Raw genomic sequence first — 18,735 nt, forward strand, 5'->3', positions numbered from 1 at the left:
GTACCACAAGTGACCTATATCCAACACATAATAGTATGCTGCTTTCATGGTAATGACAAAATACCTTCCCTTTCTGTGTCCTATAACCCCCTTACCTTTGGTCTATTTTGCGCTGATGTAACAGATCCTTGATACTCGCCATCCTCACAAGTGCACTTCCATTAGAATGGTTCCAGCACCACAGCTGCATAAAATAAAGAAAAGATCACATCCAATACGACAAGCGTTACACCTTCTCTGCCTAAACTGGACTCTAGTGGTCCTATTGCTTTAAGTCTTGGATGGGTCATTTACCAACCACGTAAAGCTTATTTAGCATTAAATGCTGTATATGAATAATTTAAGATCTAGAAAGTCATCATTGCCTGTAAAAGGCTTCAGTCAATACATACTCACTGGCATGCGTCTTCCAAAAAATGAGTATGAATACTGCTTTAGGTCTGTATCCGCCAAGGAAGAGGGAACAACAAAGTATTCTGGAAGGCTAGAAATACACGGAAAACCTGCTATTAGTTGTGTGTATATTCAAACACATTGACCGAGAATGCAGTCTGTTAATCACTGTGGCATTTACAAAACATGCTTACCAGACTAAATTAACAAATAACATTTTCTTTCACGTTACACTTTCACTATACTTTCTAAAGAAAGGGCTATTTTATGGTCCTTCAGACTTTAGGGGGAGCTGGACTGTGGCCAGCTGGAGAGGACATTTTCTTGACATCAGTGGGAGTAAACATAGCCACATTTAGCACTAGGGGGAGAAATTGCGCCCCATCTTTGGTGTCAGTGGGAAACATGGCGCCCCATCGTTGGTGTCAGTGGGAGACATGAAGCCCCATCGTTGGTGTCAGTGGGAGACATGGCGCCCCATCGTTGGTGTCAATGGGAGACATGGCGCCCCATCGTTGGTGTCAATGGGAGACATGGCGCCCCATCGTTGGTGTCAATGGGAGACATGGCGCCCCATCGTTGGTGTCAATGGGAGACATGGCGCCCCATCGTTGGTGTCAATGGGAGACATGGCGCCCCATCGTTGGTGTCAGTGGGAGACATGGCGCCCCATCGTTGGTGTCAGTGGGAGACATGGCGCCCCATCGTTGGTGTCAGTGGGAGACATGGCGCCCCATCGTTGGTGTCAGTGGGAGACATGGCGCCCCATCGTTGGTGTCAGTGGGAGACATGGCGCCCCATCGTTGGTGTCAGTGGGAGACATGGCGCCCCATCGTTGGTGTCAGTGGGAGACATGGCGCCCCATCGTTGGTGTCAGTGGGAGACATGGCGCCCCATCGTTGGTGTCAGTGGGAGACATGGCGCCCCATCGTTGGTGTCAGTGGGAGACATGGCGCCCCATCGTTGGTGTCAGTGGGAGACATGGCGCCCCATCGTTGAACAGTTTGGTAAGGAACAATGCCTTTTCCAGTATGATGGGCCATGTTGCCATAAGGCAAAAGTGATAAACAAGTGGCTTGCAAAACAAAACAAAACATTGAAATGTTTTGGTCCATGGCTAGGAAACTCCCTAGACCTTAATCCCATTGAAAACTTGTGGTCAATCCTAAAGAGACGGGTGAACAAAAAAAAAACTTCACAAATTCTGACAAACTCCATGCATTGGTTATGCAAGAATGGGCTGCCATCAGTCAGGATGTGGCCCAGAAGTTCATTGACAGCATGCCAGTGTGAATTGAAGGGGTCTTGAAGGGTCAACACTGCAAATATTGACTCTTTGCATAAATCTAAAGTGGTTGTAAACCCACTCATAACTTTTACCTATAGGTAAGCCTTTAATAAGGCTTACCTATAGGTGCAGTAAATATCTCCTAAACTTGCACCGTTTAGGAAATATTTACATTTCATGCAGCCAATGACGTTATCGGAGCATGCGCTCTGAAGAAACGTCCGCACGGGCCATTTCTTCAGAGCCCTGTGCTGTGACCGGCGGCTCCTGCGCAGGAGTGACATCACGCGGCTCCCGGCCAGTAGCATAGCCGAAGTCCGCAGACCAGAAAGGAAGATGGTTAAAGATGTATGCGGCCTATAGTGGGGACGATGAGGGCTTTGTTTGGAGGTACGTGTCACATAATGTGCTAGTATGCGATGCATTTACTTTGCAGGGAAGAAAAAAAAAAAAAAAGGAAGAGTTTATTTCCTCTTTATTGTAATGGTCAATAAAAGCCTTTTGACATTCATGAAATGCTTGTAATTATACTTCAGGATACCATAGTAACATCTGGCGAAAAGATCTAAAAACAATGAAGCAGCAGACTTTGTAAAAACTAATATTTGTGTCATTTTTTTAAAACTTTTGGCCACGGCTGTATAGTTCTAGCCACACATTTTATATTAGACCTTTTATGAGACAAGTCAGCTATAAAATGTTCTTTAATTCTTACATCAAATGATCAAATGCCATATCAAACTATTACACAAAACTAACACCACATAGGTACTGTTTACCCACTTGCAACCAAATGTTACCCTAAAAGTATCAGCTACAGCAAAACACTTCATAAGCTTTTGAGCAGCTTTAAAGTATCTTTTAGCTTTAGTCCAAGTGTGGTAAATACAGATCTAAATAGGAGTCCTGGCAGTAGCTTTAGCCAAGCTTTAGGCTTTAGGCAGTTTTTCCACATGTAAAGTGTTTGTAAAGCTTAGAAATGGAAAATTAACAGAGCATATCCTTCTATAGTGTACTTGCCTCAATCCAAAGCATTAAGGGGGATTTCTGTCTTCTCTCTCTTTTCTCTGCTATCTGCATTAGTCATTTCTGACAGGTTATACCAACACCACAGATTCTTGCAAGACAGTCCCGGCCCCCCCAGTACATAGAAGGTGATTGACAGCTTCAGCTGTCCACATTACCCTATGGGACTGTGGAGAGAGGGGGGTGGCTTTTCTGTCCACTAGGGTCTTAACTTATGCTCCGCTCCCTGCTCTATGCTGTGCAGTGTGATAATAGATCCCTGCCTTCTGCAGCTGAGAAAAAGCCTTTGACCTGTGCGTTTTAAAAGGCTGTGCATAAACAGGTACAACCCATGTAGAAGGATTTGTTTCATCTCTGTGTATCACCTGGGGTAAATCACTTCAGTTGGTTTAAAACCAACTTAAACTGTCATACACTGTTATATTGATTTTGTTTAGCCTACAGGCTGATTAAAAAAAATATTTATATCAAATTTGTCCGTCTATATGATCTCCTGTTTTTTAACAGACCCCACAGGTGGCTGTCCGAATACCTGAACAACAGGTGCATTTGATTGTATGCTGTTTGGCCAAAAGTTTTGGTCCAGCTCCCTTGATTATTCATGAAAAGAATGACAGGTGGGAGGGTGGCGACAGGGGCATCCACATAGGGAATGCATATCATATGGCCACCTTTACTGCCTATCTAAAATATACTAAATCTCATTGTGCAGTACTAATTTATTCTGCATGAAAAACAACAATTCCTTTATAAAAAGGACAGTCATTGTCTTTATTGTACTGTGTGAAGATTCACACATGTCATAAACAGTCAGGAATATAATTTAGAGAAAAAAAAAATAAAGAAAATGAGGGAGGAGCATATCAGACTGCCATATGCTCTGCAATTACTTGAATCACACTCAGAGGCTGTGATAGCATTGTGGAATAAAGCTCATAAGCAGCAACTGACAAGCTTTTAACAAGACCAGTCCCTGAGGAATTGCACTACTAATTAATTGGTTCACAATGAAAACAGACAGATCTTGGCTGTCAATAAATGCTAGAAAAAAATTAGACTCTATAGTCTGCCACATGGTTCTATGAATTATACACATTAGAAGCAGGAATTTGTTTTGTACTCAGGATCGCTTTTTTTTTATATGAGGAACATATGGTGGAGCGAAGAGAGCCTAGAATAGAAACCCTTAAATGGCTTAGCTTTAATCTGCATTGTAGTGTATTACACTCCTTTTCATAAGCCTGAACGGAGTCAAGACGATAAGATACCCTCAGGGAGCATCATTTCACTCCGGGGAGAGAACAGTCACCTGCTTTGACCCGCCCAATGATGTTCAAATGGAATATATGTTTACTTGTTTTACCTGCAGAAAAGTGACAAGACTGCTAGAAAATCCAAACCGCCTGTGGTTCAGAATTATAAAAAAAAATAAAAAAAATCTATACATACACATACATACATATACAGTAAACCCCCCTCCATTGCGGGGGTTACGTTCCGGACCCAGCCGCGAAAAGTGAAAATCCGCGAAATAGAAAAACCCTATTAAAATGCATTGTAGGCATGTTTTTTTTACTGTCACTGTACGTGTAAAAGCATTTTAAGGTCTTTAAACACACTTTTAAAACAATAGAAACTCATTTAAACACATAAAAGATACTGAGAGACATAGCAAGAGCTATGGAAAACACAAAAATATTTCATTTTCAATGATTTATATAGTAAAATAACATTACAAAAAAAAAACGCAATATACCGGGACCGCAAAAACTGAACCGCGATGGAGCGATTACTGTATATATATATATATATATATACATACACACACACACACACATATACATGTGTATATATATATATATATATATATATATAAATAAATAATATTATACACAGTAAACCCCCGTTATATTGCGGTTCAGTTTATGCGGCCCAGGTATATTGCGTTTTTTTTCTGTAAGACCTATTTATATTATTTTACTAATTAAATCATTGTTAAAGCAGAGTTCCGGGCACAAAATAGATCTCTTTTTTTTGTGCCCGTCAGCTTTTTCACCTTCACCTGAAACAGAATTGGATAGTTAGGTTTTTTTTGTACTCACCTTGTAATTGTAGATCGAAGATACTCACCTAGTCTTCACTTCCTCCCTCTGGGCCGTGGCTCCGCCGTCACTTCCGGGCTTGCAATGATTCCTGGGAGCTGAACGTCATCGCTCCCAGGAATCAATGCGACGGCACCGGCCCCGCTCGTCACTTCTGGGGCGACGCCGCATTCCTTGCTAAACAGCTTCTGGGCATGCCCAAAAGCTGTGGGGGAATGCGGCGCCGCACCGGAAGGGACGAGAGGGGCCGATGCAGGCGCATTCTGGGAGAAGAGGACGTGGAAGAAGACGCAGAAGAGGATCTCGCCGGCTTCAGCTGCCCACAAGAGAGATGGAAACACTGCGAAAGAAATTTTATAAATAAGTATTTCTTCTTGCAGGTAAGTGCGAACCGGGACAGATCAGAGGCTAGCCATTGTGGAATGTACTAGCCCTGACTGTCCCGGGGGTATGTTTATTGAAAAATGGTTTCTGTGCCCGGAACTCCGCTTTAATTAAATATTTTTGTGTTTTCCATTGCTCTTGCTCTGTCTCTCAATATCTTTTGTGTGTTTAAATGTGTTTCTATTGTTTTAAAAGTGTGTTTAAAGACCTTAAAATGCTTTTAAAAGTACAGTGAAAGTTATAAAAACATGCCTAGAGTATTTAAATAGGGTCCATTTCATGGATTTTCATTTTTTGCGGGTGGGTCTGGAACGTAACCCCGTGATGGAGGGGGGTTTACTGTATATACATAACACTGCTGATGCTCAAGGCTAGGTTCACATGGCAGCAGTCTTCACTGGCCCTCTATAAAGTGATCACAGTGAATTGCTTTTCATAGCGTGTTAGAGAAGTGACTTCCAGCCATCCAGGAGATGATACTGCCAACTCCTGTTTTTTAATTCTTTAACAGATTTTGCGTGAAACAAATGCGTCACAACTGCAATCATGGTTGCAGCACAGTCCCACTGACTTCAATGGACGAGTTTGACAGGCAGTGCTACCAGTCAAACTTGGAAATTTTAATTTTCCATTCCTGCAAAAAGTATCTCAGCTGCAGTAAGTGTACTGCCTGCCTAGTTAGACTTCCAGTGGGTGGTAAAAACATGCCGATTTTTACTGCCTGTCTGAATGGGGCCTTATTTATTAAATTCTTGAAGTAATATCCCAACGCCTGCTTGATTATCATTGGTAAAAGTTCTATTTTCTTTGAGATTCTAGATGCTATAAAGCAGTCACATAGACTAAATGACCAGCAGAACTGAAAGGTTTAAAGATTTAGTTTGTAATGCCATAATAGTTATTCTGGATGGATGCTTACCATTTTGAGATCATGTAGCCTTCATTTACAGAACACACTCTCCAGTCAGTGGCTCGGGTTCGCTTGATCTCTCGATCCCAGTCACAAAAAGTTTCAAATAGTGGTGTTTTTGAACCTCTATCTCCTCCACCTCCTGGATCGACACCATTGATTTTATCCACTATAATTTTAAAAGAAGAAAAAAATAATTTGCCACTATATTTAGAACATGACAATTTTAAAACATGCATGTTGCACATCCTGTTAAACATTCATTGTCTGTTTGTTTGTCTTTAATCATTTTGTCCATACCTCACTCCATAGCTAGGGGATGCTCTATGTAGTTAGTCCCACCCTTCTTCATGCACAACCCTCCATCCACCACATGCACTGTATTCTGCTGGAGCTATAAACTATGGGGTTTATTTAATAAAGCTAGACAGGGCAAAATTAGTCACAATTCTGCAGAGAAACCAATCAGCTTCCAGGTTTTATTGCTAAAGCTTAATAAATGAGCTGAGGTTAGAAGCGGATTGGTGTCTCTGCAGAATTGGGACTCATTTTGCCCTCTCTAGCTCTCTTTGCTCTGAGAGTTCTGATGTTCATCTGTTATGACCTGCACAAGTTGTTGAATTAAAGCTTTCTATGATCTGCAAGAGGTAATTTATATCAAGTCACTGTCTGCCAAGCTACTGAGACTGTAAGTTAAAGCTATCTCCCCACAACCGGACCGGTTATAAAGATCACACTTCAGTACTTAGATTGTGGAAGTAGAATAGCACCAAAGTAAAACAAATATAATTTACCAGGGCAATGCTCACCTGGATTGTGATACATCTTGGCAACATACTCAAAGGCAAATAGAAGCTGGAGGTCTGTTGGCTGAGAATAATGTGCTAATGCAAGACATACCTAAAAAGAAAAAACAAACGCAACATTTACAAAAGCATACCTTTGCATATATGAGATTCATAGTTTTGGCTACAGTATTCAGTTGAATGTACAGTTGTTTCCATACAAGTACAACTAAAATCAGTTAAAGAACTGTTGCAACCCATCAGCTTCGGGTAGTTACAGTTGCTCTTATGCCTGTAATGTTGGTCACCTTGAAAAACATTTAAAAAAAAAAAACATTTCTTAGAGCTCCCTTCGCTTGCATCTGAAATAAATTGCAGACAGGGTTATCCAAGCACTTCATTGAACTATCCTGAAGCCCTGCCTAAACTACATATCCCATAACCCCTCATCCAGTCATTTACATGATTGAGGCATGTCAGCAGAAGTATCACTGAATAATGCTGGAGTGTGGTTTATGCAAAAACACAAAAGCAGCACAAGGTAAGGGTAGCGTCTGCCACAGCAGCACTGCAAATGTATTAATGCAGGCAAAATTCATATGTAAAAGTATTGCAATTGGTATGGTATAGAAAGCCAGCTACCAATGATGTGCAGCGCCTGCCCCCTGGCTTATGAGTGCGTCTGAGTATGTAGCCTCCTGGGAGCAGTGATGCAAGTATTCCTAGGATGCTGCAGGACCAGGCACACATTCTGCAGTAAATTCCACTCCATTCCCAGTTGAAGCCTGTAAGAAGGGGAAACGCGTTGGACAGGAGTAGCCAGTGTCTGTCACCTTGCACGGTCCGCACTGCAGGCGGCCCTGTCATTTTTACACATTTCGCTTGAATGTTTTGAATTGATGTAAGTGCACTTCTTTTATTGGTAATGCACTGTCAGCCTCTTCCTTTCCCTGCATGTTTTTTTCTGCTCACTGAGCTGACCAGCTGGTGCAGTGATCATCTCAGCTGTGAGCATCATGTGAAGGAGGATTGAGTATACAGAGGAGTCGGCCAGCCCGTGTTCATACGAGCCACAATACACAAGCAAAACGGCCAGCAAACAGCAACGGAGAGGGATATCCATCCATCCATCCACGGAGAGGTCCTGTATCTCAACGCTGCTTACCCCCAGTCAACTGGTAAGAGGCTATTGCCTTAGTCCGTCCTCACTTTGGATGTCATCTGATATTTCACCTTTATTGCGGAATCTGTTAAAGACTGTTACACAGTTTCATAAAACCAGAGAGAGGCCTCTTTCGTACGGAGCGGACCGTATTGCCATCCGCTCCGGCACTTTTTTTTTTTTTTTTTTTAGGACACGGATGACACTTGTATCATCCGGTCCGTATGTCCACATATCATCCCATCCGTTTGCGGATGATATACGGACATAATGTATGTCTATGGGATTGCGGATGTCAGCGGATGACACCGCTGACATCTGATTTTGCGTCCTTTCCGTTTTTTAAAACGGAAGAAAAATAGGGTTCTGTTCCGTTCCAAAAAACGGAACAGAACTGAAAGGACGCAAATCGGATGGTCATCCGCTGACATCCGCAATCCCATTGACATGCATTATGTCCGTATATCACCCGCAAAACGGATGGGGTGATATACGGACATACGGAACGCCCGCGTGAAAGAGGCCAGACACAATCTATGTTATTTGTAACAGTTTTTATTGACTTTAATGATTGTATCACTTTTTACATCTTAGTGAATTCATTAATTGGTCCATGTTCCTAGCTCTTTTTAATATATGCAGTGATTTTTGATCACATACAGAGAAGATAGCGCACTTTATTTAATTATCTCCAGTAAATTACACCTACCTGCCCGTTTGTAATCCCCTGTAGAATGCCCAGCTCAATTTATATTCTGGGACTCTCCCTGTGTGCGGGGTTGATTGCACTCCCATGCATTCAGTTTCTAAAATATTGCTGAAAACATAACTAAAATATCCTCTAATGTTAGAGGACTACTGCATTTTACAACCGAAGCACATTATGATAAATTGTGGAATGTGTATCAAAATATTTTCTACTGGCTCATATTCAAGCAGCACTCTTTAGTAGGAATCACTAGAGACAGATCAGCCAAAATAAGGCGTTTGTACCAGATCACTTCTCAGAACACGGGCTGTGTCATTCATTCCAAAATCAAGCCAGGTTGCAGTGATTCACTGAACTACAACCATGCAGCCATGTTTTCAGGAAGTTCCGATGAATAATCCTGTTGTTCACCCTTTCCTGAACTCCCAAACACCAGTTTGGCAGGTTGCATAGAGTAGGAACAGTATTTCTATGCCAAAGAAAAATCTCGTCAGTTTGCACATCATGTCCAGGAGATTTGTACAGATTTTATTGATCAGTGAATGGCTCTTGTATGCTGGGAAAGCAAGAGTATTCCAGCAGGAATCTGGCAGAAACACAACTTCTTGTACTCATTCAGACACAGGTGTTCAAATATAGCAAAACACTATTCAATAACAAAATGTGGGAAAAATGTATCTGCTCTCGCTAAAACTATCTCGAAATCTACTTTCAGCCATATTCTAATGCCCCGTACACACTATGAGAAAAATTGGGCGAACGATAAGCCGGATTTCCTCAATGTTTCACAGCAAGGTTGGAACCGAGGATAGAAATAATGTACGAAAATTCTTGTATGACAAAGGCTTTCATTTATTTACTTTTTTTTTTTTTTTACATTTGTTGCATCTGATCATACGTATCTGTTATTTCTTGTACGAAAATAGTACACGTTAAAACGAAAATCATTTGCTCTGTTTCCGTACGAGAAACATTTTGGTGGTTTTCCTTTCGGAAATTTTTGTTCAGAAGGTCGGAATTAGCTGTCGAAAGTTGTGTAAATACTATCAGAAAATCATACGATCGTTCCTCAGATGAAAATGTTCATCCGATTTTCTTATAGTGTGTACGGGGAATAAGAATAACCTATAACCCCCGTAAAGCAAAAATCTGTATACTTACCTTGTCTGAAGCCGATCTGGTCCGGTTCTCCAGCAGTGGATGCTGTGTACAGGAGACAGCTGACAAGGACTGAGAAATGCCTGGGAAAGGACATCTATAGGGTTGTCGGCTGCCTCTTGTCTGTTGTCGGCTGCATCTTCTGCACCCGCCCCCATAGAGAACCCGCTGACAGCTCAGCGTGGGACCAGACCAGAGCAGCTTTAGAAGAAGTATGTATAGAGACTTCTTCTTTACAGGGCTAGATAGGTTAGTCTTGTTGCTGTGAGCAGATTTAGAGTTAGCTAGTTTTAAGCTGAACTTCTACTTCAAGTCTAAAACTTTTTTTTTACATTCATTCTCATCATTAAGGTAAAAAAAAAAAAAAAAAACACCCCGCAACCTGTTCTCATGCCCTCCCCATCCAAAAAAAAAAAATATATATAAATTTAAGCCACACAATATTATTCTGCACAAACACGTATTTCTAGAACTGTCAAGGGAATACTTTTTTTGTTGAAAAATACATTACCTTTTTTGCACTTTCTGGACCAGATTCGTCAAAGCGGAAGCGGAGAATGCGGAAGTCTTTACAATAAATTATTAACTCTGTTGGGTTGAATTTCAACTTTTTGTTGGATGAAAGGATTTTCTGTTTTCTCTTTGTGTCATTTACTAAAATATAAAAGAAAAAGATCTACCATTAACTTCTAATTTACACTAAAGGTAAAAGGTTAGGTATTTCACATCAAGGCCTAGTGTTTGCAAGTTCTCCCTGTGCCTGTGTGGGTTTCCTCCCACACTCCAAAGACATGCTGGTAGGTTAATTGGCTGCTTTCTAAATAGGCCCCACTATGTGTATGTATGAATGGGAGTTGGAGACCTTAGATTGTAAGCTCCTTGAGGGCAGGGACTGATATAAATGTACAATATATATGTGTAAATTGAAGGCGGTTTACAAGTATTCGTAATAAACAAATAATAATAAGGCCATATCAGGACAGCAAGAAACGGTCTCCTTTGACTCCATGCCATACCAGGTCAGAACCCACTTTTCACAGGCCTGACTTTAGAAAGGTAACAATTGATTGTAGCCTATTGCACTCACTGTTAAGTCTGCACAATAACAATAAAAATATGTTAATGTATTTCAACTGTGAACAGAAAAAAAAAAACTTTGTTGCCTGTAATTCGGTTTTCTGGAAACACCAGTTTATAAGTCACGCTTCCTCAACTTTATCCTATTCTAGGTTTACAGCTGTATCTCAGAAACAATTTACAATAAAGAATCATGTGACCAGAGAACATAGTCCCCAATAAGAGCACATGGAAAAAGATCTTGCGTCAGTGGATTAGTTTGATATGTACAGTACTGTGCAAAAGTTTTAGGCAGATGTGAAAAGCTGTAAACTGGGCCCTGGAGGTCCGCCACTGTGGCTGTGCTACTGTGAAGGGCCGCTCACCAGCCTGTCTATTCATTTCACCATGTGAGGGGTGCAGCCGCCTGCTGAGGGGAGGCTGAGCACTGGAGTCTCCAGAGTCTGGAGCCCCACCTATCCTCTCCAGAGTGAGAGAGAGAAGCCGTGTAGGGAGGCTGAGGTGGACACTGCAAAAAAAAATATATACGTCAGCTGACATCAATAGCGTTAAGGGGGAGGAGCTCACCCTTGTGCAAGGAGACCCCATGATACAGAGGCATCCCTGGAGGCACAGGAATACTAAGGGGGAATCGACTGACTGACAAAGTAACTGACAAATTGCTAGTGCAACTGATCCCAACCTCAACCACCTCTGCCTCGTACTGATCCCACCACCTAGGGTTGCCAGCCCATCCCTTTAAACCAGGACACATATTAATTACACAGGTTCTAAGGCTAATATAAGGCACTAAGAGAGTTTAATTACCACTTTAATCAGCCACAGAACCTGTGTAATTAATGTGTATCCTGGTTTTGAGATGGCCACCTTACCACCACCACAGATCTCATCCCTATCCCCCCCCCCCCCCCCATCACCTCTACAACAGATAGGAATAGGAATGAGATCTGTGGTGGTGGGAGGATGACACCACTGCTGTCACTAATCGCACCCCCTTAACCACCACCGCTGCCACTGATTCCACCCCCCTAACCACCACTGCTTCCACCCCTCCTAACCCCCACTGCCGCCACTGATTCCACCCCTCCTAACCCCCACTGCCGCCACTGATTCAACCCCCTCTCACCACCACTGCCGCCACTGATTCAACCTCCTCTTACCACCACCGCCGCCACTGATTCAACCTCCTCTCACCAACACCGCTGCCACTGATCCCACCCAGTTTGCCACCACCGCTGCCAATGATTCCACCCCCGTAACCACCACCGCTGCGACTGATTCCACCCCCTTAACCACCACCACTGCTGCCACTAATCTCATCCTCCCTCACCACCATCACTGCCACTGATCCCACCCCCTTCACCACCACCGCTCCCACTGATCCCACCCCCCTCACCACCACCACTGATCCAACCCCCCTCACCACCACTACCACTGATCCCACCCCCCTCACCACCACTACCGCTGCCACTGATCCCACCCCCCTCACCACCACTACCCGCTGCCACTGATCCTCACCACCACCACTGCTGCCACTGATCCTCACCCCCCTCACCACCACCACTGCTGCCACTGATACCACCCCCCTCACCACCACTACCGCTGCTACAGGTCCCCACCCCCTTCACCACCACCACCGCCACTCTTCCCATTCCACCACAGCTGCCACTGATCCAATCCCACCACCGCTGCCACTGATCCCTTCACACCACCACCGCTGCCACTGATCCCTTCACACCACCACAGCTGCCACTGATCTTATCCCATTACCACCACCGCTGCCACTCATCCAATCCCACCCACCACTGCTGCCACAGATCCTAATCCCCCCACTACCACTGCCACTCATCCCATCCCCTTAACCACCACTGCTGCAACTGATTCCACCCCCTTAACCACCACCACTGCTGCCACTAATCTCATCCTCCCTCACCACCATTATTGCCACTAATCCCTCTCCCCCGCTGCCACTGATCCCACCCCCTTCACCACCATCGCTCCCACTGACCCCACCACCTTAACCACCACTGCTGCAACTGATCCCACCCCCCTCACCACCACCACTGCCACTGATCCCACCCCCTCACCACCACTACCCGCTGCCACTGATCCCCCCCCCCCCCTCACCACCACCACTCCTGCCACTGATCCCACCCCCCTCACCACCACCACTGCTGCCACTGATCCCTCCCCCCTCACCACCGCTGCCATTGATCCCATCCCATTACCACCACCACTGCCACTCATCCCATCCCACCCACCACTGATCCTAATCCCCCCACTGCCACTCATCCTATCCCCTCACCACTACTCAAACCAAACCATTCCCCCACCACTACCACCACCACTCATCCCCTCACCACTGCCACCACCACCCATCCAATCCCCCACCACTGATCCCATCCCACCACCGCCACACCTGCCATTGATCCCATCCTATCCCCCCACCACTACCACTCATCCCATCCCCACACCACCACTCATCCCACTCCATCCACCCCACCACCACTGCTGCCACAGATCCCATTCCCTCCACCACTGCTGCCACTTATCCCATTCCATTCCCCCCATCACTACAACCACCGCTGAGACTCATTTCAACCCCATTGCCCATGCCTCACCCCTGTACACCTGGATAGGAAGGGCGGCATATAGAGGAACCACTCCCCTCTCCGCTGCAAGAAGAAAATGCAGGGGATCGGTTGTTCTATAAGCCGTCGCCCCTTCTATCCAGGTGTACAGGAGTGACGCATGGCGCTGGGTTGCTCCAGGGTCAGGGGGGGCCCCTTCATGGTTTCTTGCACAGGGGCCCTGAAGGTTCTAGTTATGCCTCTGGCATGTAGGATGTCTCAAATTCTTCTCTCGCTTCAGATAATCCCAGACAAACTTGATGATGTTAAAATCATGGCTCTGTGGGGGCCAAACCACTTCCAGGACTCCTTGTTCTTCTTTACACTGAAGATAGATCTCAATAACTCTTGCTGTATGTTTAGGGTCTCAGCATTGAGGACACCATCTGCAGAAATGTTCTGCTCTCTAGTCCTTTGTGAGCAAACTGCCTCCTGCTACAGCCAAATATTTAACATTTGGGATCATCAGTCTAGAGCGCCTGCTGCCATTTTTCTGCACCCTGTTCCTATGTTTTCATGCGTAGTTGATGTATTCTGCATCAGGACAACAACGACCCCAGGCAATGTGTAAAGAAGAACAAGGAGTCCTGAAGTGATGGTTTGGCTCTCAAACAGGCCTGATTTCAACATCAAGTCTGTCCTGAATCACATAAAGGAGACAGAAGGATTTGAGGCAATCAAGATCCACAGAAGATCTGTGGTTAGTTCCACAAGGTTTTTGGAACAAACTACATGCAAAAACTGTGTGCAAGTGTACCCAGAAGGATTGACGCAGGCAAATGACTGTCACACCAAATATTGATTTGATTTGTATTTCTCCTCTGTTCATTTTTTTTTTATCAATTAACACAACAGAAACCATTAACACTTCCTATTCTGAAAGTAATATACAGCATTTTTTTTTTTACACCTGCCTAAAACTTTTGCACAATACTGTATACCTGCATAGCTCCAAAGACTCCTAAAACAGAATTAGTCAAAAGTCATTGATAATTTGTGGCCTAGAATTGAAACATGGACTGTATCCAATTTATTTTATCCTACTCCGTTTTGAAACTTTACCATGATCAATTTTTTTTGTTGTTAAAACTTTTTTTAAATTCCTCAAGTGGTGTAATGCAGTAGATTGGGTTGCATCAAGATGTACTGCATGCCAAATTTCATTCAGCTGACATTTTTTGTGTTCTGCCCTCTTTTTACTTTGTTTTGCGCTGGAACTGTGCTGGCAGTCCCAAGCCATCTATAGATGAGCCCTTAAATTTTATGTCACAAATAAGGGACCATGAATTCCTAATGCAAAGAGTCCATAAGCTTTCTAGAATGCCACAGTTTAAAAGCTTTGAATCACAACTTTAGTTAAAGAGGAGCTCCAGTCTCTGAAGTGAAAAATAAAAGTCAGCAGCTACAAAAACTGCAGCTGTTGACTTTTAATAAACAGCCACTCGCCTGTCCCACAATCCAGCGGAGTACTCACCACAGGCCTGTCCTCCTTGTGCCCACCCTCTTCACTATGGGCACCCGAGTGTAATAGCTTGCGGCTTCACAGCAGGGTGCCCACTGCACATGAAAAAGTGGTGCTGCACTCTGTGACCGGTCACAAAGTTTTCTGGGGCCTGCCATGTGACCCAGAAGACTTCGAGGGGGGGGGGGGGGGGTTGGAAGGAGAAATTCCACTTCCGATCGCCTAAGGCAGCTATGTACAAACTATGGCCCTCCAGCTGATCAGGAACTACAATACATTCCCATCATGCCTAGTTATGTCAGTGAATGTCAGAGATTTACAATGCCTCATGGGAATTGTAGTCCCTGAACAGTTGGAGGGCCATAGTTTGGACACCCCTGGCCTAAGGTGATCAGTGCGGGAGCGGGTACCTGTGAAAATTGGGTACCGATTTCCCCCCCTCCTCCCCAAAAGCTCTATTTCACAAACAGGAGCCAGGAAGGAGGCCTTAAAGCAGAACTTCCCCTTTTGGGTGGGGCTCTGCTTTAACCAGTTACCTGCAATTCCATAAATAAGAAGCAATGGTTAGTGAAACGGATGCCAGCTCTCCTGGTCATACATTTTAGTTACTATTCTACCCCGTTACTAGGGCTAATATACAAACACATACACATCTGATTCTGACGTGCATCACATTACATACCTACAACAATTTGTTCTATACACGTTAGTGGGACATCATGTTCACCCAGTAGGAGATTCTTATAGTGGAATTTCTAGAGTAAAGAAAAAAAAATAATCAAAATGTACAGGCCAAACAATACTTATTTTATTTATTTATTTATTTAAGGTACTTATATAGCGCTGTCAATTTACGCAGCGCTTTACATATACATTGCACATTCACATCAGTCCCTGCCCTCAAGGAGCTTACAATCTACGGGCCCTAACTTGCATTCATACACAGTAGGGCCAATTTTTTTTTTTTATACAGGATCCCATTAACCTACCAGCATGTCTTTGGAGTGTGGGAGGAGACCCGGAGTACCCGGAGGAAACCCACGCAGGCACAGGGAGAACATGCAAACTCCAGGCAGGTAGTGTCATGGTTGGGATTCAAACCAGTGACCCTCTTGCTGCTAGGTGAAAGTGCTAACCACTACACCAATGTGCCGCCCATAAACTTTTCCCTAAGAGGATACAACACCTACACACAAAGTTAAAGTAGAATTCCAGTCAAATATGAAATATACTAAAACCTGCTCCCACCCCCATTCTAAGCCTATTCCAGATACCCTGTAAAGGAGAGATGTGTATATTTGGCTATTCTGAAGGCGTTACAGTCCAGTCACATGATTTCTCCAGCGGCTGGCATCACAGAATAGCAGCCAATGGCTGCAGAGCCTGTGCGATGACGTCGCGGACTTAATATTCCGTTGTCGGCTTTTCCTCCTCTTCACTGAAACTGGTGCTGGGAGCCGATCATTAGGGATGATCGAATGGTTCGGGTCGACCATCGGTTCGGCCCGAACATTGGGTGTTCGAGGTTCGGCCGAATTTAGAACTTTTTGCCCAAAAAGTTCGGAATTCGGCAACCAGAACCGACCAAAATGCAATGCTTCAGGAAATGGGCTTTAAAAGCCCGTGATTGGACCAGAACCATTAGCAAAAGCCAATTGAGGGGGCAGGAGAATGCTAGGAATGTGATTGGAGTGACTAGGGGGTCCCTAGACCAATCATTAGTGAATACGCCCCCCCAGTATATAAGATCGCCCCCGCCATATTCCTAGCATTGTTATACTGGACATGGAAGAGAGTGGAAGCAGTTCTGTTAATTTTACTTTACAAGTGTCATTTAGCATTTATTAGTGTGAGGAAAGGGATATCTAGTGTAGTTAGAGTGCTCCTTTACACTTAAGTTAGCTTAAAAAATTTAGTTTCTGTAGGGAAAGTGTTAAGTGTAAAGGGACCGTAGTGTAGTGTAGGGTTAACTGACAGTGACTGCTATGGAAGGGTGACAAAACCCTTCCATAGCAGGGTGACCGCTATAGAGAAATGATTATTTCTCTGAGTTGCTTCGGGACAGGAATATGGCTTCTCACCAGCCAAGCATTTTTCATGCTGCAGGGGCTGCCACTGCCAGTGCTTTTTTGAGGACATGTTTGATGTCAGACATGACATCTGAACATGTGTATAGGGGGTATATATACAAATATATGTCTGTATATATACCCCTAGACATATATAGGTGTGATAGTAGCAGAAATATATGCTTGCGCTAATGAAATCATTTACAGTAATATATTTCTGCTACTATCACACCTATATATGTCTAGGTGTCTATATACATATAATTATGTGTGTATATATACCGCTATAGACAAGTTCAGATGTTTTGCCTGCTTCAAAAGAATCCAAAAAAATGCAAAAAAAAAACGCTAGCGTCAAAAAAAAAAAATGTCCAGGTGTGTTTTTGCTGGCATTTTTTGGGGGTTTTTGGAGGCAGGCAAAACATCTGAACTTGTGCACAGTACCACTATACACAAGTTCAGATGTTTTTCCTGACTGCAAAGAACCCAAAAAAATGCCTGCTATTAAACCGGCAAGGTGTTACAGCAGAGAAGCCATATTCCTGTGCTAAAAGTTTTGTAATACAAACAATCCTTTTTTTTATGGTTCTGGACATGCTACAGAGCTGAAACTTCACAGGTACACCTTTTAGACCCCCCAGACACAAAATCACACAAAAAAAAAAGTTCTTAAAAATTGTCATTTTTGATAAAAAAAGCCAATTATTGAAAAAATTTTAAAAAAAAAAAGAGATTTTTTTGATTTTTACTTTGGATTTCAGATCTGGGGGGTCTAAAAAGTGTACATGTGAAGTTTCAGCTCTGTAGCATGTCCAGAACCATAAAAAAAAAAAAAAAAAGATCGTTTGTATTAGAACACTTTCAGATCACCAATATGGCTTCTCGGTTTCCACACCTTGCCGGTTTAATAGCAGGCATTATTTTGGGTTCTTTGCAGTCAAGAAAAACATCTGAACTTGTGTATAGTGGTACTGTGCACAAGTTCTGATGTTTTGCCTGCCTCCAAAAACTCCCAAAAAATGCCAGCAAAAACACACCTGGGCATTTTCTTTTTGACGCTAGCGGTTTTTTTGGCATTTTTTGGGGTTCTTTTGAGGCAGGCAAAACATCTGAACTTGTGTATAGTGGTATATATACACACATAATTATATGTATATAGACACCTAGCCATATATAGGTGTGATAGTAGCAGAAATATATTACTGTAAATGATTTCATTAGCGCAAGCATATATTTCTGCTACTATCACACCTATATATGTCTAGGTGTGTATATAAATATATGTATGTGTGTATATACACCACTATACACAAGTTCAGATGTTTTGCCTGCCTCAAAAGAACCCCAAAAAATGCCAAAAAAACCCGCTAGCGTCAAAAAAAAAAAAAAATGCCCAGGTGTGCTTTTGCTGGCATTTTTTAGGGGTTTTTGGAGGCAGGCAAAACATCAGAACTTGTGCACAGTACCACTATACACAAGTTCAGATGTTTTTCCTGACTGCAAAGAACCCAAAAAAATGCCTGCTATTAAACCGGCAAGGTGTTACAGCAGCAAAGCCAACCTCCTGTGCTGAAAGTTTT

The 18,735-nt window shown here is 43.4% G+C and overlaps 1 protein-coding gene across 1 annotated transcript in view; it reads right to left on the minus strand.

The window, feature by feature from the left end:
* The window catches only part of MTMR10 (myotubularin related protein 10), a 136,642-nt gene that overhangs the window by 32,785 nt on the left and 85,122 nt on the right, over positions 1-18,735 (minus strand). The window contains exons 4-9 of the mRNA XM_082253291.1: positions 15,769-15,841; positions 10,429-10,571; positions 6,913-7,003; positions 6,113-6,272; positions 397-484; positions 96-184 (exon numbers count right to left, since the gene is read on the minus strand). Of these exons, the coding sequence (XP_082109417.1) occupies positions 96-184; positions 397-484; positions 6,113-6,272; positions 6,913-7,003; positions 10,429-10,571; positions 15,769-15,841 (644 nt within the window). The remainder of the gene's footprint in view (positions 1-95; positions 185-396; positions 485-6,112; positions 6,273-6,912; positions 7,004-10,428; positions 10,572-15,768; positions 15,842-18,735) is intronic.

The sequence above is a fragment of the Pelophylax lessonae genome, assembly GCF_965119305.1.
Source record: "Pelophylax lessonae genome assembly, chromosome: 4".
Classification (NCBI taxonomy): Eukaryota; Metazoa; Chordata; class Amphibia; order Anura; family Ranidae; genus Pelophylax; species Pelophylax lessonae.